The sequence below is a fragment of the Myotis lucifugus genome, unplaced genomic scaffold (genome assembly GCF_000147115.1).
Source record: "Myotis lucifugus unplaced genomic scaffold, Myoluc2.0 scaffold_96, whole genome shotgun sequence".
NCBI lineage: Eukaryota > Metazoa > Chordata > Mammalia > Chiroptera > Vespertilionidae > Myotis > Myotis lucifugus.
Genome location: NW_005871144.1, coordinates 3381034 through 3404474, shown reverse-complemented (window position 1 = coordinate 3404474; position 23441 = coordinate 3381034). Strand labels below are relative to the sequence as shown.

The following is a 23441-nucleotide window of genomic DNA, read 5'->3' as shown; positions in this document are numbered from 1 at the left end:
GGATGTTGATCAGCGTCTCTGATGTCTACCTACTAGATGCCAGTTAAATCACCCCTTACAGATAAAATAATCTAAAATGCCTGCAGTCTTCATGAAATAGTTCTTGGGCCAAAATACCCCCACTTAAAAAGTCATGCACTGTAGAATTAAAAATTATATTCCTTGTCATTCATAGGAAAACTTTGCAATATATTGGAGCCTTGTAATTCCCATATAAGTTATTTGTAGATCTTTTTTGGTCATCATTAATAAAATGTAAAGGACCAATGTGACTACTCTCAAATTACTAGAATGAAGTGGTGAGGACTCCTGGGTACTTGTCTCAGAAAGCAAAGACTTCTAAGGGACAGAATTGATAACAATGAACAATTAATTTGTGTTTTGAGGATCTGCCTCAAAGAGTTCATGACTCTGCCTGTGTCTTTGACTTGGGGCTCATGAGTGAAGAGTTGAAGAGTACTTACTTTTTCCCAAATATGAGGCTTTGGTTATAGGGTGTGCACTTAACTTATATGGTATTTAATTTTGTGCAGATGCATTGATATGGAAGGCAGTGAATATTTATCTTATAATGGAAGGACACAATTTTCCAAAAAATCAGCCACATGCATTCCTATAGGTGGGAGAAGCATCTTCTGCCTTCTCTTCTCATATATTATCATCATTTGCTTTCTCAAAAGATTAGTGTCAGTTGTTTGGCCGAAGACTATCAGTGTTGTATTAATATATGAAAATGATACCACAATTTTTCACTTGGTTACTGCTAGTGATGGTATGCCATGCTTTCTGGAATTTGTCCTCTCTCTTCCTTTCTTGCTTCTTATCTTCAGACTTGTTTTTAATTATAAGAAGGCCCTACCTTTTTCTGCCTAACCTGTCTAGTCCACATATCATATATCTCTTATAATGAAGGTTCTGTTGGCATCTAGCTAAGGAAAATAATGACAGAATAAGCCCCCAAAGTACTCTGATTTCTCCTCCCTCTGTTGTGGTCATAAAGAGAATGGTAGCTTTCATTTTTCTCAGGAGTCTTTATTTTTTAACATTGATGTAATTTATTTTTTTAAATATGTTTTTATTGATTTTAGAGAGAGGAAGGGAGAGGGAGAGAGAGATAGTAACATAAATGATGAGAATCATTGACCAACTGCTTCCTGCACGCCCCCTCCTGGGGATCTAGCCTGCAGTCCAGGCATGTGCCTTGACCTGGAATCGAACCGCTATATCCTGGTTCATGGTTTGATGCTCAACCTGGGAGCCATACTGCCTGGGCTTCTTAGTAGTCTTTAGACAAAAAACATAGTTAGACTTTGCAAATGTGGATATAAAGCAGATTGATATTAAAATATATATGGATTATTACATCACTGTTAAGAGTAGCAAAGAAAAAGGATGAACTGACTAGAGAAAAGTTGTATTATCATAGGAACCTGTTATTTTTTGTATCTCTCTCTCTCCCTCTCTCTCTCTTTCTCTCAGTGAATGTTTTATCTGTAATAGTTGCCTGCAAGGTACTGGAGCTTTTCTTTGCCCTTTCAAATCTCTGAATTATTATCAATATTTCTTATATTGCTTTATTTGGTATTAAATGACAAGTTGCACAGATTGAAATGTGTTTGCATGCTTCCTTTTGTTGTAGAATATAGGATAGGCTAAATAACATGCTAAACAAAGTAAATTTATCGAGAACAAAAACAACAGAAGGGAAAATAGGTTGATTTTTCCAATGCAGATTTTTTTAATGATGTTATTTAAAAAATTCTATTATCATCATGGTTTTTTAAGTTGTTGAAACTATTAAAGGAATTTCTAAGTTGAAACTTTTAGACATTTAGCTACATGATTTACATATTCATGCAGTTAAACAGATTATTTGAAAAAATGTTGGAAAATATTCAAAAGTTTTTGTATGTTTTAGTAGAAGCAAAATTATCTTAATTTTAAAAAATAGTGTTCTTTTCTATGTTAACATAATAATCATAATTATAATATCAACTGACATGCATAAAGTTTTTAGTATGTGCTAGACATTGTTATAAGTTATTTAATTTAGTCCATATAGTGATTTATTAGGAAGAAACTATTATTATTCCCAGACAGTTTCTTACCTATAAGTGGCCTAGCTTTTGATCCTTGGATTTCAACACAAGAGGTTTGCCTCCTTAGCCTGCATTCTTAAAGACTATTTTCTACTGTTTTATAAAGATTTTCTTAATCATCAATACATATTCACGCATATAAGTATCTTCTATTTTGGCAAATAAAATTGCAATAAATATATGTAGAACACCAACATTCTAGGCAGCATTAAAGACGTGCTTAGTCAGGCATGACACTCAGATGGAAGACTTTAAAGGACCAAACTCTTGTGAAATATAAAGGAAACATAATTAACACTTTTATATTAAACTAGAGGCCCTATGCACGAAAATTCGTGCAAGAGTAGGCCTTCCTTACCCTGGCTGCCAGCACCAACTTCCCTCCGGCACCCGGGACCCGGGCTCCCTTCTGGCTGCCAGCAGGCACCTGGCACTCGGGCTTTACTCTGGCCCCGGCTTCGTTCAGAAGGACATCCAGAATGACGTCTGGAAGGACATCTGGTCTAATTAGCATATTACCTTTTAATTATTACAGATTGGAAGAATATGTTAACTATCTTGTAAGATTGTAATGAGGGTGTGATATACCCAGTGTTAGATTTATAGAGATATAGATAAAGATATAGATGTAGATACACATATAGATATAGAATACAGACAGCCATAGATATAGACATAGACACAAATATTATATATAATACTTCATTATAGGAATGGGAAGAGAGGGAAGGAATTCAGTTGCCTAAACCAGAAGTCAATTAGGGCTTCACTAAGGATCTGTGGTTTGCAATTTTAGCAAATACATTTCTAATGAATCTTCTTCAGGAAGTTCTGCACCACATAGCTTACTCCTTGATATAAATATCTCTATATTTGAGCCTGACTGTAAACATATGTATATAATAATAATGCTCTATTTAAATACCTTTTCTGAGACTCCATGTTATTTTTGTGCTTTCTGTTGGTGGGGAATTTAATATTCTACAGATTGCATATCATTTAGGACTATAACTTAGATGGACATTTTGTAAAAGGGAAAGATATAATGAAGATAACAGGTAAAGAGCAATCATTGCACCTTAAAATTCTAATTTTACAAAATATTTAATATAACTCAACACTGTCTATTTGTATAAGAGAAGGATTTCATTTAGGGAAAATCAGAACTTCAAAACTCATATTGATGCTGTGGCTAGACATATCCTTTTAATATATGTAGCCTGTAAAGATCTACCTTCTAAGCCTCTTACTTAAAAGACTACTAATTCAAACTACACAGTAATCATGTCGGAAAATGGCAAACGGAATAGTCATATTTCCATAAGGTTGGCCCTCCCTCCTTTTATAATTGTTGACATTTGGCAAGGGTGACCCTTGCTCTTAACATGCTATAGGTATTATGTTTATTATGGTGAAATGAAATGAAAGCTCATCAAAATTTTCAAGCATTGGATACCCCATTTTTCTATTAGTATACATCCTCTCATAAAAGTGTGTTTTTCACAAGATCTTATAAAATGCTAGATTATCCCTAAGTTACACAGGACTAAGTTAGTCACACCTTGGATATTAGACATTCTGTTTATTTTGACATACAGACAACTAATATTCTTATCAGTCTTTTGTTGAACATGTACACCAAAGGGTAATTCAACTTAAATGTTGAAAAATAAATCTGTTCTGAAAATATTGTCTGACCCATTCCACCTGGACAGTATGTGTTCTGTGGGTATGTCCTCACAGTGTGCCATCCAATTTTTTTCTGTATTATTCTTCACTATTTTATTCAGGTACAGTCTTTGAACTTTTTTTTTCCTTCCTTATTATCTGTATTATGGTTAGTATAAATTTATATTTCCAAACCTTTAGGAAGGTTTTGAGATGGTTTCATTATAATTAATTAGGAAGGTTTTATGCATGATCAGTTTTCTGTACACAATATTATATTACAGCCCCATTAGTGCAGAAATAGAATCAATCATTCTATTCCAGAGAACTTTCAACAAATTTCTTATTTAGAAATGCTCACATTTACATTATTATCCTTTCCCTGGAGAAACCAGTATTTCACCTAAATTTCTCAATTGTTTCAGATTGAAATATGCAGGGCTATATATGAGTCCAATACTTTGTAGTGCCTTTGTGAGATTACTCTTAATGTTAAGAGTAATATGTTTTTATCCTGTTTTCCTGTTAGGTTTAAGTATTAACTTGAAAATAGTAAAATAATATATATGCATATAAATAGGCTTTTACCTTTAGTTTTGTCATGCTCCTCACCCCATAGGTCATAGACTAAATGAATTAATTTATCTTAGCAACATATGAAATTGAATGGGAAAACTAAAATGTACACCAGAGTGTGTGTATGCTCATAATAAAAGAAAATAAAAGATGCAATAGCCCAGTTTTCTTAAATGAGTTTTTGTTTACTATACAATAATTGTTTTTAAAATTTGAAAGAGAGCCAGTAAGAAATAAATTGAAATCATTTTTCATAGTGTAAAACATCAGTGATATTTCTGTGTTTTCCAATAGAAATGTTAATTACAAGAATTTATTTTAATAGTGTCTTGTCTAGTTCCAAATTACTACCAGGAATGAAGGAATTTGTGTATACAATTCTAGATTATCTAAACCTAGACTATTCCTATTTTTGATTTTGGAGAATGAGTTAGTTATTCTTAAATAAAGAACTAAATTGAATGTCTTTTTCATATCAAGCATAGCTACTTTTTCTATACTTTACTAAAAATTATATTAAAAGATATTCTAGTAGTACCCACATTATCTGTTTGCAAAATGTTATAGATGCAAAGTGGATAAGATACAGAGAGAGCTGTGACAGATCATTTGCTTGGTATAGAGAGAAAAATTAGCAATGAACTGATATTCTATTATAAGGAGTAGAAAGTATGGGAATCTACTAATAGAATTTTAATATTTTAGATCTCTAGTGATTATTTATATCATATATATATATATATATATATATATATATATATATATATGTGTGTATGTCTGTTTGCTTTTTGTGTATGTGAGTAGCTAACTTCTTTTTTTATATAAAGAATTGATGGTCAGCAACATTATTTGTTGTAAGGATTTATTCTGCCTGTTATTTTCTTTTATTTCTAAACTTTAAGAATTGAGTTTCCTCATTGTTCTGATGCATCTTTTTAAAATGTCATGCTCCAGGGTAAACTTATTTTTTTATGATCTTCAGAATTTTTTTTACTGACATAATAGAAATGATTATTTATCTCCCACATGTTCAAATGGCATTAAACTGCTTTAGGGTTATTTGCTTCACAAGACTTAGTATTGATCCACATTTTATAACTGACTAAATAAGAAAAATGTAGTCTTTACAAAATAGCTAGAAAGATTGATTTAACTGATGATTTTGTTTTAATAATTTTTGAAATTATTGCAGAAAACTGATAGTGAAAAGGCATGTCTGAGACTGCTTCAAAAGGAAGGACTTCTCTTTAAAAGATTAAGATGGAATTAACTAATTATTTTGACTATGGATCTTAAAGACTTTTCTAGAGATATGCAGATCTAAGTATATTACAGGAGAAAAACCTGTTATTGAGGAAATCACTCATAAAGTAGTCTAATTTTATTGCTTTAAATTGAACTAAAATATGTTCACTTTGTTAAACATAATGGAATCTCAGACATTTATATTTATGCTAGAGGCCCAGTGCATAAAATTTGTGCACTCGGGGGGCGGGGGGGGTGCTCATCCTGGACTGTGCCCTCTCGCAGTCTGGGAGCCCTCAGGGGATGTCCGCCTGACGGCTTAGGCCCGCTTCTTGCAGGGAGTGGGCCTAAACTGGCAGTCGGACATCCTTAGCACTGCCACGGAGGCAGGACAGGCTCCCGCCACCACCACTGTGCTCTCCAGTGGTGAGCCCAGCTCCAGGCTTCTGGCTGAGCAGCACTCCCCCTGAAAGAGTGCACTGACCATCAGGGGGCAGCTCCTGCATTGAGCATCTGCCCCTGGTGGTCAGTGCTTGTTATAGTGACCAGTCATTCTGCTGTTCAGTCGATTTGCATATTAGCCTTTTATTATATAGGATAGAGGCCCAGTGCACAGGTGGGGTCTAGCCGGCCAGCCCTGATGGGAGCCCCTGATCTGGGTGCGGGGTCCTGTTGGGGGGCGGGGTTGGCAGGGGCGAGGGGCTGTGGTCATTCTGGTTGTACTGGTCATTCCGATCATTCCGCTGTTTTGGTCGCTGGGCTTTTATTATATAGGATGTCTATTTCTTGTCTAGCTGAAGATTTTTGAATTTGAAATAACCTGCCCTTTTGGAATATTCTGATATTGCCAGATCCACTGTTAGTTTCCCTGAGAAACAAGCCAATAACTGCCACAAATAGCTCTCAGGGTAAATATAATTGGTCAGTCATATGTCCCTACACACCTTTCATACATGTCTACCTGCACTGACTAGTTTTATCACTTCACATCGATGAAATGCTACAGTTTGGCAGGAAAGGTGACCTTTCAATCTATATTCATCACTGAAATAGAGATAATTAAGCACAAATTAAGACACAATATAATTTATAAGAGTAACTTGTATAAAATATCAGAATCTTAATTAGCTGAAGCACATAATCAAAAGCTTATGTATGCCATTTGATTGCAGGTCAAAGGTAATATGCTATTTAGATGTCATCATATTTGTTTTTTAGCAGATATATCTTTGGTCCATTACCTGACAATGCAAAGAATAGGCAAACAATAATTATTTTATCAGGGAATGAGAAATTTGGCTATCTTTGCCTAATAATTTGTGTGTCTTGTTTAAATACACATCTGGAAGTGGGGAAGTGGCTCAGTCTTTATCAAGGTAGAAACCAGAGTGAGATAAAAAATTTGCATGGAAAATTACGTTGTGACATCATCATAATGGTTATTTATTGAGTGCTTATCTACACTAGGCCCTGTGCTAAGTTCTTCACATGAATTATGTACTGCAATTCACAACCATCTTAGAAGGTCATCTTGTTATCAGGTTTCTCTTTTAGATATGGAAAAATGGGGCTCAGAAAAAAACAAATTTACAAAGGTCATGAAGCTAATCCATGTGGAGAAGAAACCAAACTGGTTATTTACATGAAGGACAAGACGTATTGCCTTTTCCAATTTTTGAAGTGAGGCCTATGTGATGAACTTAACAATATCTATTCTTGAGAATATAAATTTTATCTTTTAAGAAATGTTGTTTTAAAAATGATTATGTGAAGAGTACTAGTTTTTCAAAAAAGGAATTCTCATATATTTTACATCTTTTTTTTTATGTAGAACCCACATTATCTGACCTTTCTTGATGTGTTTTGAAACTGTGAGGAATAGTTTAGCATAATGAGAATGAATACTAAAACTAAAATTATGTAATGTATAATAAACATAAGAGAAATATTTGAAACTAAACTTGAGAGTGGCATAAATGCTAGAGTAAATTGTACCCAATGTCTAAAAGCTTCCTAACACCAGCTGCTGTTTAAGACCTCTCCTGTTGCACCCTTTTGTTCATGATGACATGACCTGAAGGAAATCTTTTAGAAAAATAAAATAATGTTGTTAAAAATAAGCCACGTTTTTTAGTTACTGAAAATAAGTAATGAATGTTTAAATTTGGTCAGTTAGCTTTCCCTTATTTAAGTGTTTTTAATCATGGCAACCCCATAACTATTCTTAGATATACACTTGAATTAGACTTAAGATTACTGTAATTTTAGTTATTTTCCAGTGAGGTTACTAAATTCTGAGATTTCATATATAATTCATTTTTTATCTATAGGTTGATCTCTCATATTGAACCTATTAGGGCAATATTGAGTGAGATCCAGAAGGCTCTGATTTCATTTTGAATCTTTCCTTTTATGAGAGTTGATTTTAAGTAATTTACTTAATTTTCCCACTCTTACTGAAGCACCACTGAAAGACTAGGCAGTGATGGCGAACCTATGACACGCATATCAGAGGTGACACGCGAACTCATTTTTTTGGTTGATTTTTCTTTGTTAAATGGCATTTAAATATATAAAATAAATATCAAAAATATAAATCTTTGTTTTACTATGGCTGCAGATATAAAAAATTTCTATATGTGACACGGCACCAGAGTTAAGTTAGGGTTTTTCAAAATGCTGACACGCCGAGCTCAAAAGGTTTGCCATCACTGGACTAGGGGGATGTTTGTTTGTATGTGGGGTTTGGGGATGTGGTGATGGTGGGAGAAACGTGTTTTTAAAGCATTTCTTGAAAACAGTTGTATAGGAGTTTTAACAGCTGGATAACTGATTATTGTATTATTGTTAAAACCACCTTTTACAAACATAAAAATAACTAGTATGTCTCCAGACTTGATAATTAATAAGAAAACAAGATCACGAAGCCCAGGAATGTGAAGTGGCTTTGTCCAAATTGTATGCCACTGTGGTGGAGTCGATTTGAACACATATCATTTCAGTTAAAATCCAGTTCTCTTTTGCTGTAACACATTAGTTCTTCAATGTAGCCTAATATTTATAAAGTAGAATAAGAGTGCAAAAGAGATTTTGAATGTTCTAACTTGACATCTTTTTATTTCTTTTAAATCATTTTGTAATGACATCTTTATTATGGCGATATTCTGATAAAATAGAGTATTTTAATGCTAGATCTCAGCAAAATTCTTAGCATATTCCAACCTGATAATTTAATAAAGGAGAAAACACTGTGTTTGCATAATGCTTTATTTCCTTTTACAGTCTATATCTTAAAAACAAAAATTTTTTAAAATATATTTTATTGATTTTTTACAGAGAGGAAGGGAGAGAGAGATAGAGAGTTAGAAACATCAATGAGAGAGAAACATCGATCAGCTACCTCCTGCACATCTCCCACTGGGGATGTGCCCGCAACCAAATCTTCTAATTTTTTTTTTCGAACCTGGGACCTTTCAGTCCGCAGGCCGACGCTCTATCCACTGAGCCAAACCGGTTTCGGCTTAAAACCAAAATTTTTAAAAACTTCTCATATATGTTTCCTTTCCACTAAATGCAATCGATGAAAGTTCTAAATTAAACAACACAAGTAAATAGCACATATTTAATAATGCCCTGAAATTAATGTTTCTTTTTCATTTTAAAAATCTCCTATTTTTTTTCATCACCTGAGCACCTGTTTGTCACAAACTTTGTATGTGCATCATTCTTTCTAACTCTTACAAATTAGTTGTTGGGTAATTTGGCTGGTGCCTCACAAACTGTAATAAACTCAATTACATCATGTAGTTTTTATCCTCCCTGCCCGCTGTTCATTCTCAATGTGAGAAATCATAGCATATCAGTGACAGGAGGTCTGGCTTTCAGGCAGACTTTTGTAATTATTCCCACTGAGGCACTGTCAATAGGATTAAAATACTGAATCTGGATCTGTCTGTCCCAGATGAGGTCAGCACTTCGAGCAGTGGGAGTACTATTTCTATAAGCTGCGCTTTCCCCTTTGCATTATAGAAACATGAACATTAATATGACACAAATATTTGAAAGCTCCTATGGAAACAGACTCACTTTGCCTGAATGAAATAAAATGTCCATCTGCAATAAATAAAATAACAGCGTTCATTAGAATCCCTAACTATGTATATATATGTAGATTCTGCAATAATATTAAAGCTCAGAAACTTTCAATTACAGAACAATCCACTTATAGTTTGTAATTAATAAACTTTTTGCAGCTGCATAACTGTGGCTGGAAACATCTGCAAAGCCTCATATTTTACACACAGACACATACACATAATTCCTTCAGAAAAAGTTCAATTGTGCTTAAAATCACAGGTCTGGAAACAGAGTAAGACCTGAGGAAGCTGAATCTAGTTGTATTCAATTAGCTCATGGAAGAAGAATTGAGAGGGTTAGGAAGGAAGGAAACCAGGCCGTTGTCTGGAAAAATGATGTGAATGAAAAATAAGAATAAGATCTATTCAGATATTCACTCAAAACTCACTTTGTATATAATGTATCAAAAATCTCCCCTAAATATAAACTTGGTATTGATAAGAATCTATTTTGTTATTTAATTACTCAGATAAAATTGCTACTCCTCAGATAAAAGATAAATTATTATTTATGTTTCTCTAAAATTACCAAATGGGTAAAAAAGAATATATTGACTATAGATTTTCCAAATTTTAAAATCATTTATAGTTAATTTATTTTACCTAAATGCAGCTTTATAAAAATAGATGAATATAGAATACACTAGAGACCTGTTCGTGCACCTGTGGGGTCCCTCAGCCTGGCCTGCGGGGATTGAGCCAAAACTGGCTCTCCAACATCCCCCGAAGGGTCCCGGATTGCGAGAGGGTGGTTCTCAGGTGACACACCCAAGAATCAGGCTCCCTCCTCTCCGGTTCCAGGTGTGTCACCCGAGAACCACAGTTGCCAAGTCTCTACAGCTCGGCAGCTCCTGCGTTGAGTGTCTGCCCCTTGGTGGTCATTGTGCGTCATAGCTACTGGTTGGATGGTCAAATGGTTGGACTGTCGCTTAGGCTTTTATATATATAGATGTGTTAGACAAAGTAATATATCATCAACATATAAAATTTAATATTTTTTCTTTGCTTACTTAAATGTTCAGTTTGAAGTCACATATTAATAGATGTTATTATATGTAACAGCTTTACTGAAATATAATTCATATGCCCATTAAAGTGAACAATTCAGTGTTTTTTGGTATAGTCATAGAGTTGTTCAACTGTCACTGCAAATTAATTTTAGAACATTTTCATCACCTCCAAAAGAAACCCTGTACCCATTAATAGTCACTTGCCATTTCTCCTCACTGTTCCAGCTCTTAGCAACCACTAATCTACTTTCTATCTCTATAGATTTGCTTTTTATGAATACTTCACATAAATCGAATTATACTAGTATAATATATGATCTTTTGTGACTAAGTTTCTTCGCCTAGCATAATGTTTTCAAGATTCATCCATGTGTAACGTGTCAGTCTTTAACTCCTTTTGGTGGCTGAATAATACCCCATTGTGTGTGTTTGTTTGTTTGTTTTTTGGTGGGCATTTGGGTTGTTTATACTTTTTTGTTAATTATGAATAAGTCTGCTATGAATGTTTATATACAGGTTTTTCTGTTGCTATATGTTTTCATTTTTCTTGGGTCTATACCTAGCAGTGGAACTATTGGGTAATATGGTAAATGCTTAACCTTTAAAAGGACTATCAGTTTTTTTTCCAAAGTGGCTGCAACACTTTACATTTCTAACAGTAATAAGGGTTCTTATTTCTCCATATTTCAACCAACACTTGTTTTATCTGTCCTTTTTATTATAGCCATTGTACTTGGTATAAGTGTGATTTCATTGTGGTTTGGATTTGCATTTCCCTGATGGCTAATGATGTTGAGCATCTTTTTGAGTGTGAATTGGTCATTTGTATATCTTCCATTGAGAAATATCTACTCAGATTATTTGCATTTTTTGATTGGCTTATTAATGAATTTTTATTTTTCTTAAAATTCTAAGTTTCAGATTTCTCAATATCTCATTTTACCCCCTCATCAATTTTATGGTGGAAGTGTTTTGTTATTATGCATTCTTTAGAGACTTTGATAGTCCGAGAAGAAACCTGGAACTTACAGAATGATGATTCTAAAAACCTGGAAATTCTTTTACAATATAGAAATGTCCAAGCTCCAGGAATGATTCAGTTATTGTGATAGGCCCAAGGCATTGGTATCTTTCCAGGAATCCCTAATGTGCAGTCATGGAGCATAGATGACTAAGAAAATAGATTATCAGTGCCTTTGTCCAGTATGTCTGAAATTAAAATTGGAGCTTAAGATTTCCAAGAAATTGGCCCATTAAAGACCAGAGAATATTTCGTGGCTATAGAACTCTAGAAGTATGTGGATTTTCTGGGATAGGGTCCTTAGAAATATAATAAGATAAAATATCCCCTAGGTTTACCCTGGTAGGTAATAAACCTAAAGAACCAGGGCAATTCTGAGTGTCTGCACCCTCACTCAAAAGGAAGAGATATTCCATTTCACCTAATTGCTTAGCCTAAAGGGTGGACATTTGTCTATGGCTTTTATGGTTGGGCTTTATGATTGTTTATTGAGAACAGGAGAGGCTTTAGACCCGTACTCTGATTGCTCCACAGACTGCCTACTGGAGGTATATACTCAGAGACCTAGCACCCATTACTTAAACACTGACATCCATTGAAGACAGCTATATATAGAATGTGCGCTTGTCAGGAGACTTTAATTGAGAATCAGAGTACAAGGATTCAGTATTAATTCCTTATACATTTAAATAGCCCTGTGTTGATAGATATTTTGTTGCAGTATTATAACTCTTAAGTAATTTACTTATAAACCCTATTGCCTTTGTGTCCTTAAAGGAATTTAAATTCCAATATTATTTGAACCAATTTCAAATTACATAGTACAACATTATTATTTTAAATAGTTGAAATTAAATATGTTAAATGACATTTTCTTTCATTGTAGTAGGTACTATAACTGATTTTGAAATATAGTATACTGCAATATAATTTAGTGGATATATTGAAGTAAATAATAAATTTACTCTCTAGTAAACAGAAATTTCATGTGCTTCCTTGATTCCCCCCACCCCCTTTTTTTGGGTATTTTTCCACTTAGAGAACAGACCAAGTGAAACTTGCTTAGTATATGAAATCTGACAAGATTATGCTTCTTAGCTCTAGAATAATGAATTTTTATGTTATTTTCTTCATTAAGGACCTAAGGGCTGAAAAAAAAAATTCAAAAGAATTAATCTGAGGCCTTTGTGGTAACACCGAAAAAGAACTATTACTAAATTAATAGGTAAATTATTTTTTTACAAAAGTAATGAAATATTGAAAACAGTTTTTTACATATTTCCAAATTCATCAATATGATGAAACATTACATAAAGGGGTAGTGAACACACAATACAATATATAGATGATGTATTATAGAACTGTACACCTGAAACCTGTATAATTTTATTAACCAGTGTCACCCCAATAAATTCACTAAAACAGAAAAAATATAAACACACACACAAAAATACAATGTTCAGTTAAAAAGCAAAAAAAAAAGGGCAGAAAATTAAAATGGTATGTTTTTTTATTATAACTAACTTTACCATAGGCACATAGTATATTAATTAAAGTTTGCTTTCAGTTCAAATGCTATTGAACAAATTGAGAAATAAAGCAAAGAAAGAAAAGTTTTAAAACCGTGATTGCATGATTCCTAGAAAGTTATTTCTGTATATTTTGTAGTTATGTATGAAGTGAATTTGTCTTTGTTTGAGGTTTCAGAAGTCATTTACCCCTAAAAATGTTTTTATTAGTACTTTTTAGAAAAGCAGCTGCATTTATAGAAGATAAATTGCCTTGATTTCCAGGTAGCCTTTTTGGAGCAGTTTTGAGAACTCATCTGATTCTTCCTATGTGGTTGACTCTCAGATATGTCACTCCCCACCAGTTTCTGTCACTGAGTATTTTACTGAAGTTATTTCATGTAGTGATTTCATCTAAAATTTTAATTTTTAAGAGCATCTGTTACTTTCTTCCCAAACTTTTTAACCACCCAATTGCTCACTGTTATCGTAAGAGACAGCTTATGTTATTGCACATTCTTGACTTAATACCATAGCTCCAAAAATGTTGTACAGTAACCCCCCTTATTTGTGGGGGATACATTCCAAGATGTCCAGTGGAGGCCTGTAACATGAATAGTACCTCACACTATACTATGTATATACTATGTTTTATTCCTTTACATACCTACCTATAATAGAACTTAATTTATAAATTAGGCACAGTAGATTGACAATAATTAACCTATAATAAAACTAGAGACCTAATGCACGAAATTCGTGCAAGAGTAGGCCTTCCTTCCCCGGGCTGCCGGCACCGGCTTCCCTCTGGCACCCGGGACCCGGGCTTTCTTCCGGGCGCCGGCAGGCACCTGGGACCCAGATTTCCCTCGAAGCCCCGGCTTTGTCCAGAAGGACAGAAGGACGTCTGATCTAATTAGCATATTACACTTTTATTATTATAGATAACAATTATAACAATGTACTATAATAAAAGTTATGTGAATGTGGATTCTCTCAAAGTCCTGTTGTGCTATACTCATCCTCCTTCTTGTGATGTTGTGAGATGATGCAATGATGAGATGAAGTGAGGTGAATGAAGTAGGCAATGTGACATTGGTTAGGCTACTATTGACCTTTGACAGACAATACATCAGGAGAATCAGAAGGAGAATCTGCTTTGGGTGATTCTGGATCATGGAGCCATGCCAATTGAATGTGGGTAACTGAAACTGCAGAAAGTGAAACCATGAATGGGGGGGGGGGGGCTCCTGTACTTCTTTTTAATAAGTCTAAATTAATAGTTCCATAGAGGTTAAGTAAAATACTCTCCTGTTACAACTCATTATTTTCAATATTAACTGAACTGAAACAAAATATTACTTCAAAGAAAAAATGTTAAGACTTTTATGACCACATTTTCCAATATTGTTTCTGTCATTATCTATTTAATAATAGCCATGCATGTTCTCCATAATTTTGCAGGAATTGTCAGTGACAAAATTCATTATGAAATTAAGAATACCAATTTAATATCTCTTCTGTAGGTATGTTAGAATATTATTTCATAGTTTTCTAAGTTAAAAATAGCTTTAAATTTGTAACGGGGTATAATTAAATAAATAGGGACACATTGAAAATAAATTTTTAGGGTTGCTAAAGCCCTTGATAGCCATTGAATAAGTGCCAAACTATGGTTCATTCAACAGTCGACACTGGTGGAATAGCATATGGTTTCCTATCAGTAGTCCTGCGTTCTAAATCCAGTTCCAACCCAGACAAATGGACTTATTTGAAGAACTCAGGTTACTTTTGCTTCAAATCTGTTTTCCTATCTGTTAAAGTGGTAACAGAATTTAATGTAAATTTGAAAGTTGAATGATAAGGATTTTACAGTTTTCTACCCTCTATATTCTACAAATCATGTATGTTGAGAGAAAAAAATGTACCTCTTTGTTTGTGAGGAAAACAGGAATAAGCCTTTCGTTAGAAGCTTATATTTGCAATTGGAGCATGGGAATTTGAGGGATTGCACTAGGTAGTTTGCTGCCAGTAACTCTGGAAGACTTCCCTTGTAGATGTTAAATCATGTTGCCACTGTGTTCTCATCTCCCTGCTTCCTAACCTCCTCTCCCTGTAAAATCTAAGTAAATATGCATATGATATCATCAAAGACTCAACTTACACCTTCTCCCCCTCCCTTCCTACTTCCCTCCCTCTCTTTATTACTGTCTCTTTTTCTTTTTTAATTCTCTGGGTCTTAATGTTATCAAGCTGCAGGTTGTGAATAAAGCCTTGACTTCTCTATTTTATGGATGGTATATCTGGATGTTGAATTACAAATAATACTTAGACCAAGAAACAGTGAATACTTAAAGACAGGCTGAGAAATTCATGTTCAGTTCTTTAACCTAGCAGTTCACCATTCTTTTATGTGGCAAGATCTTATCTTTATAAACATTTTAAGTATTATATTTTTTATATTATTTTGTAATCAATTTCATTGTTCTCTTTGTGCCTTAGATTTGTAGTAATTGCTACTGAGAACATGTGAAGGTACATTAAACTTCGTTACTTAATATGTTATGTGTGTTTTCCTCTTGTATGAATTGAGGAAGCCTACCAAAGGCGGACTGGCTTTTGAGCTCAGTAGTGTATGGCATATTTACAAAGAGTTGATTATAGTGCTGTTTCTGTATCTAACACTTATCTATCACAATATAACAGATCTTTAAATTAAGTTTCTAAGTTATCTAAATTACTCATCTTCTTCATGTAAAACAGGCTTATTTTCTTGAAACTCAGAAGGTGATTTTGAACTCTCAAATGTATCAAAATCACGAGTTAAAAAATCAGCATGTGAACAAAAATAGAGAATGATTCACCTTTTTCTTTTTTTTTCTTTTTTCTGGAGAATATACCTTCTTTATAAAACAAGATTTTTTTTCCCAGCAAATAGTGAAAATGTGATTCAGTTACTGAATAATGCCCAAGTTAAGAACATTAAATAAACTTAAATGTAAATTTAGGTTAAATATTAACTAATCTTTATAGATATGATTTATTAATTTCTATAAAATTTGAAGGTCACTAAAAAGTAAATAGATATTCATTTACAAATATGAAGGATACATTGAATTTATTTAATATGTTCAATGTATAATACCATCTGTTAATAAAAAATGTTGAGATAATATAATTTTAGTTTGCTAAATTTTAATTGAAAATAAATATAGAAAATATCCAGTGATAGTAAATGGTTCAAGGTTACTTGATTTAATAATAAAAAGGATGTAAGTGGATAAAAACAACTTCAGTAGGAGGTGATAGGGATGTTTTCTGTACTTATCTACTCATTGCTGAGAGCATTTGCTGTGTTAGTGTGACTATACCCTAAGCTTCTCTCAGCAGGGGAGAAACAGTCCTCAGTCTGTTTATAGTTGATGGCTTTCTCCTTAATGCTGGTGGAATAGGTGTCTCCTATTTATGAGATTTCATTATTATTAATAACAAGGGAATTCACTTATTGGAAAGTAACCTGTCTTATAAATTAAACTAAAGGCCCGGTGCATGAAATTTGTGCACTGGGGGGGGGGGGGGGGGATGTCCCTTAGCCTGGTCTGTGCCCTGTCACAGTGTGGGAGTCCCGTGATCGATCGCCCCAAAGAGGTAGGCCCTGCCTACCCATCCGGGGCTCCTCGATGGATTGCCCCAAAGAGGTAGGCCAGAGCCGGGGGTCCCGCCTTCGCCCCGCCTTCGCACCGCATGGAGCTGGGAGGCGGGACCCCCAGGACCCCCAGGCAGGCCACGCCACATGGAGCCAGGAGGCAGGACCCCCAGGATCCCCAGGCAGGCCTTGCCGCATGGAGCTGGAGGGAAGCGGGACCCCCAGGCAGGCCTTGCTGCATGGAGGCAGGACCCCCAGGCAGGCTCCATGCTGCACACTCAGCGTTGAGCCCAGCCCCGCCCACCTGTGCTTGCCTGCTGTGCATGCAGCCATCTTGTGAAGGCGTGGTGATCACTTAGGCTTTTATTAGTAAGGACTGGTTGAAATTATATTTTGAAGTTTTCTGAAAATTGGAAGGGAATATATTTCTATCATTTTCAGATGAAAAAATTTACACCATTGTTTCTAGTAGAGGATTAAACTTATTTTTTTATATTTTTCATTATAAATCAAATTAACACAAAATGTTAATTTACAGATATATTTTTTAAAATATATTTTTAATGATTTCAGAGAGGAAGGGAGAGGGAGAGAGAAATAGAAACATCAATGATGGGAGAGAATCATTGATTGGCTGCCTCCTGCACACCCCCTACTGGGGATCGAGCCTGTAAACCAGGCATTTGCACTTGACAGGAATTAAACCAGGGAACCCTCAGTCTGTGGGCCGACATTCTATCCACTGAGCCAAACTGGCTATATTTGATGAAGAAAACATAAGTTTTTGAGTGTATTAATGCAGTTTAACAAACAAGTTAATTCTATTGAAATCAACATTACCCTTAATTAACTATTTTAATATTTTGTCTAAAGTAAATTATGCTTATGTTTAGTTTTGGGCTCTTGACTTTGAACTGATGCCAACTACAGGTACAAGTTTGCTGTATCATTTCATTTTTATTATTTTGTCTTAAAATGTAGTATCATAAAATATGGTTATTGATATATACTAACGTAAAAGGTTATCATAAACAGCTTGTTTTTCACAAATCTTATTTCATACTTTATTCTTTGCAAAATATTACTGAACTTGAAAAAAGGTCTACTTGCTCTCATGCTTCTATTTTCACTTTCTTTTGCATACCCAGCCTGTGGCCGCGGGTTCTACAAATCTTCCTCTCAAGATCTGCAGTGCTCTCGTTGCCCAACTCACAGTTTTTCTGATAAAGAAGGTTCCTCAAGATGTGAATGTGAGGATGGGTATTATAGGGCTCCATCTGACCCACCATATGTTGCGTGCACAAGTAAGTTCCTAATGGTAAAGTTACAAAAGGACTTTCAGATCCCTTCCTGTCATTGAGATAGGCATAGAATTTGTGAATACACTCACAAATCTTTATTATTATTAAATATTTAAAATTTGTTCATACACCTCTAAGGCTAAACAATAATGTAAAATACACCTTACTTCAACTTCAATGTAATTTGTATGTTTTCAAAATCAAGATGCATTTTAATAATATTTTCACATCTATTTATAGGAATCATAAAATATAAAAAGTTATTTATTTGAGTCTCACATGTGTATGAAATGCGATTAAAAAGTAATGGTTTGCAAATTAAAATTCCATCACTAAATAGAGCAAATCTCACATCTTGGTGCTTCAATTAATGAGTGCTTGAGAGACCCAAATCCAAACCAAATTCCAGACAGTCCTATAAATCATTCTTGAGCGCATTAAAAATGAATAGATGTATTCTCCGTTACATGCTTAAAAAGAAAACTATTTTTAAACAACTTCACAACTGTTTTTTTTAGGTGCATTAACTGTTCTTTTTTAATTGCTTGGAAGCAAAGTAGCTAAAGACCGTGGCAAAAGTACAAAGACAGTTGTTATCCTGTTTTCATTTTGACATATTAAATGGAAAATAAATAAAGCCTCTTGCCAAGCGAATTCAAGGAGGCTTTTATATGGCTTCTCTAGGAAAGGTAATGAAATGTTTATGTGAAAGAAAGCATTGCAACGAGTTTTCTGTATGGTAATTGAGCCACCAGCTTAATGCCCCACATGGGCCTTTGGTGCATTTTGTTTGCTTTTTTTTCCCTATTTTTGTTTATTTGTTTATTTATTTTTGGTTTCCGAAGGGCCTCCATCTGCACCACAGAACCTCATTTTCAACATCAATCAAACCACAGTAAGTTTGGAATGGAGTCCTCCTGCAGACAACGGGGGAAGAAACGATGTGACCTACAGAATACTGTGTAAGCGGTGCAGCTGGGAGCAGGGCGAGTGTGTTCCTTGTGGGAGTAACATTGGATACATGCCCCAGCAGACTGGATTAGAGGATAACTATGTCACCGTCATGGACCTGCTGGCCCACGCTAATTATACTTTTGAAGTTGAAGCTGTAAATGGAGTTTCTGACTTAAGCCGATCCCAGAGGCTCTTTGCAGCTGTCAGTGTCACCACTGGTCAAGCAGGTATGGTTTTTTGTTTGCCTTTACTAAGTGAATAATGTCCCTACATCAGTGAGGTGTCTCACTTGAATATTTCCTTAACTTGGCTACACAGAACTCAATTATTCCAGCTTGTTGATTATTCACACCTTTAGCTTGTCTTTGTTATTTCTCCTGTTGCCTGTTAAACCATTACTAGACTCATTAACATCTCCTCCAGAGATCTGGCAGGAGAAATAAAAGGGATAAATTGTAAACCAGTTAAGACTGCTCTTAGACTAGAAAGTCTGCTGAAAGGTCTAGAGGAGGAGTGTGGATATATTGGATAAAATGAAATGCAGAATATTACTTGCATTTTTACCTTCTTGTGTGCTATGTGCTCATGGTCAAAATCTACCTGAGAATTAAGGATAATGGAAGAGTTGGCTGTACTGTCTCGCATAGTGTTAACCAATATTTTCCAGATAGAATGTGTAATTTACACTAGGTGGCAAGTCTGAATTAAATTTTGCATCAGGAAATTTTAAGTTCATCAGATTTGTGATGAGATAATGTTTACAATATTGAATTTCATACTGGGGAGGTCTCATGACAATTTCAGAAGAAATGAATTAGGATATATAATCACGATTATGAACTTAGAGTTGATTTGGCCTAAAAGCAGTTTTCACTTATTTTCTTACTCGCATTTGAGATGCCCTATTCAGCCATTCTTCGCGTTGCTAAGTATGTTTTGGAAAGTACAAATTGGGAAGGAAGTTTCTTGAATTGGGGATTTTCTAAACCTTCAGAAAAATATTATTACTGAAGAAAGTTTCAGAAATTGAGGGCTTTCTCAAGCTTTTGAAAATTCTTGCTGCTGAAGGAAGATGCTATGTGTAGATGTAGCCAAGTGTTATGTCATCGTCATTAATAAAACTGGACCTACGTAGGAGCCCTGAGTTGTATGAGCATCATGATAAGCTTATAACAAGGTCTTCTTGATCTTTGGCTGACTGTCAAAAACCAGTATTAGCCCAAATTCCTGTACATAGACTAATCTATTCTTTATCTCTATGCCAATTTTAGCAAAGTTACCTATTTAAATGATATCTGCAGAATGAAAACTATGCATATGGCTTCTGCTTACCATTCTGAACAGATTAGTAGGTTCTTATCCTAAAGGTTTCTCTTTGATATTTAAAAGGCTATTGCAAATCAGATCTCCCCTGTAAAATCAGAAGTCTGGAGGTAAAATAACCTAGAGACTTTTAAATCTTCAAACATTAGACAAAAGCAATAACTGATATTTGGATTGATGTATTTTATTTACCCTACTCTATTTACTAGTCTTAAAATGCTTGTTGTTGTTACATATTTTTGTTTGTGTCGCTTTATATTGAAATTTGTCATCATAACTCTACAGTGAGTGTGTTTGAGACACTTTAGGTTGTCCTAGCTGGTTTGGATCAGTGGATAGAGTGTTGACTCACAGATTGAATGGTCTTGGGTTCGATTCCAGCCAAGGGCACATACCTCATTTGCAGGCCTGATCCCTGGCCCTGGCCCTGGTTGGGGTGAATGATAGAGGCAACCAATCAATGTGTCTCTCTCACATTGATGTTTCTCTCTGTCTCTACTCCTCTCTCTAAAAATCAATGGGAAAATATCCTAGGGTAAGGCTTAACAACAACAAAAATCTTTAGATTTATGATTGTGACACTGGCACTATCTTTGGAATCATTAATAGGACTCTGAGGTCTACTGAGCTAGAATAACTGCAGCATTCCTGCTGATATCAAATATGTAAAGGAACATTTTAAATTATTTTTTAATACAACATACAGATGCTGAACTTATACCCCAATTAGAATTTTTTTCTCTTTAAATGTCAGTGTTTAATTTTTCAAATTTATACTATACCAGCTAAGTGGGTCATAGATTTTCCATAAATTTTCAAATCAAATATCTCACAGTAGTAAAGTGGCTTTAGGCATTGATTCTCTTCTGGTTAAAAGCAAACTAGATTTATTTGTTTTTGGGGGAGGAGGTACTTTAAATGTGCAAAAATTAGATTGTGATGGTTGCACAATTCTGTAAACATCCTAAAAATATTGAAATGTGTACTTAAAATGAGTGAATTTTATGGTATATAAATTATATACCATTAAAGCTCTTAAACTGTTTATGAAGAATGAAGTTAAAAAGCAAACTAGGTTTGCAATTTTATATTGAAATATTAATGCACAGTTGTCTAGTCTCTACTATATCTCAAATACTAAAAACCTGTGAATTTTCACTGTTACACTATTAGCTTTTTTCTACTTTAAAAAAAGTATTTATATATGGCAGCAAGCTGTGGCAATTTTAAAAGTTTTAAATTATCTTTTAATAGAGCAAATGTAGAATATGTGAGTGACTATTGTCTTATTCCATTTGTATACCCACATTCCCTCACCTGCATCACCAATATTTGTGCTATTTTTTAAAGGGGGAATTTGAAACTTGGTTCATGTTCATGAGTATCATGGAAAACTGCAGTGATCCTTGAAGTTCTCCTCCATTAACCACACAGCCTCACTTCCCACCTAGTATATGCTGCAGTCACTTCAATAATGAATTTAAACCTCGATCTCTGGTTTAAATCCACTGATGCCTCGTGTAAGAAAAATAATCTGGTCTGGCCAGCATGGCTCAGTGGTTGGACGTCTACCTATGAACCAGGAGATCACAGTTCGATTCCAGGTCAGGCACATGCCAGGGTTGCAGGCTTGATCCCCGGTCGGGGGGCGTGCAAGGGGAGCTTATCAATGATTCTCTCTCATCACTGATGTTTCTGCCTCTCTCTTCCTCTCCCTTCCTCTCTGAAATCAATGAAAATATATTTAAAAAATAATCTGCATGTGAGGGGGCAAGAATACAGAGTAAGAATGGCATATAATCAGCCAGGGTTTGAAAGGCAATGTGTGCTCTTTGTAATTCCTTTTCTATTATGTTGGAGCAGGGAGCTCAAGACCCTACGTACCAACATTTGTGGAAATGGAAATACATTGTCTTTTGTTCAGGATAGTGATAGAGTTATTGGTGTTCAAGGAATGATGCTTCAGGCCCGGTTCTGCCTGAGTACACAGGAGGTATGTGCTCATGGATGAACCACTAAAGTTCTTTATACATAAAATGGGGATAAAATGATAGCTAGCTTCCTGTATTATCTTGTTAAATGAGATGATATTAGAGAAAACTTAAAAAAATCTTATTACAAAAATGATATTTCAGTGAGTAGCAAGATGAATGCTTATTAGTCTCTTTTTATGTAAAGCTTTGTGAACATGTCAAGGCAAAACATTCTAAAGTCTTTATTGCAATGAAGGGGGGAAATAATGGAGGCTCAGAATTGTCAATGATGTGTCACAAATTTGGGGGATGGAGAAATTAATTTTATTTGGCCTGTAAAAAATGTGACTCTTAGCTGGTCACAAGTTATCTTAAGACTAGTCTAAAGTTATCTTAAGACCAATAATTTACTGGTATAAATTATTATTTAGATCAATTATTATTTAAACCAATAATTAGCTTTAAGATGAGAACTATAGTGAGAGCATAATCTATGATATTCATATTTAGATAATTTTTGTATTTACTTATCAGGAACATATGACTTACATAATCTGGCTGAAATATATTCTTTTTATTATTGCTTTTTAAAGAATAATATTGATCTATTAAGAGTGAAGTAACATGGATCAAACTCATATGTATTGGAGATATTTTTAGAATATATAAGTGGAGGGGAAAGCATATACATTTGATTTATGGCATTATGATGCTCAATCTTCTTTACATGGGAAGGCTCTCTTGAACAAATATGGTCTTAATCTATAATAATAAAAGCATAATATGCTAATTAGACTGGACAGCCGAATGACCTTCTGGATGTCATCTGGACATCCTTCTGGATGAAGCCGTGGCGGCGGAGGCCAAGGCAGAGGCAGTTAAGGGCGATGAGGCAGTAGGCAGAGGGTTAGGATGATCAGGCAGGCAGAGTGCTAGGGCAATCAGCAGTAGACAGAGGGTTAGGGGCTATGAGCAGGCAGG

The 23441-nt window shown here is 34.7% G+C and overlaps 1 protein-coding gene across 6 annotated transcripts in view; it reads left to right on the top strand.

Annotated features, from left to right (window-relative positions):
* The window catches only part of EPHA7 (EPH receptor A7), a 171975-nt gene that overhangs the window by 40845 nt on the left and 107689 nt on the right, over nucleotides 1-23441 (top strand). For all 6 annotated transcript variants that reach the window (XM_006091813.3, XM_006091811.3, XM_006091814.3 and 3 more), the window contains exons 4-5: nucleotides 18058-18213; nucleotides 19056-19391. In XM_006091813.3, coding sequence (XP_006091875.1) covers nucleotides 18058-18213; nucleotides 19056-19391 — 492 coding nt within the window. The remainder of the gene's footprint in view (nucleotides 1-18057; nucleotides 18214-19055; nucleotides 19392-23441) is intronic.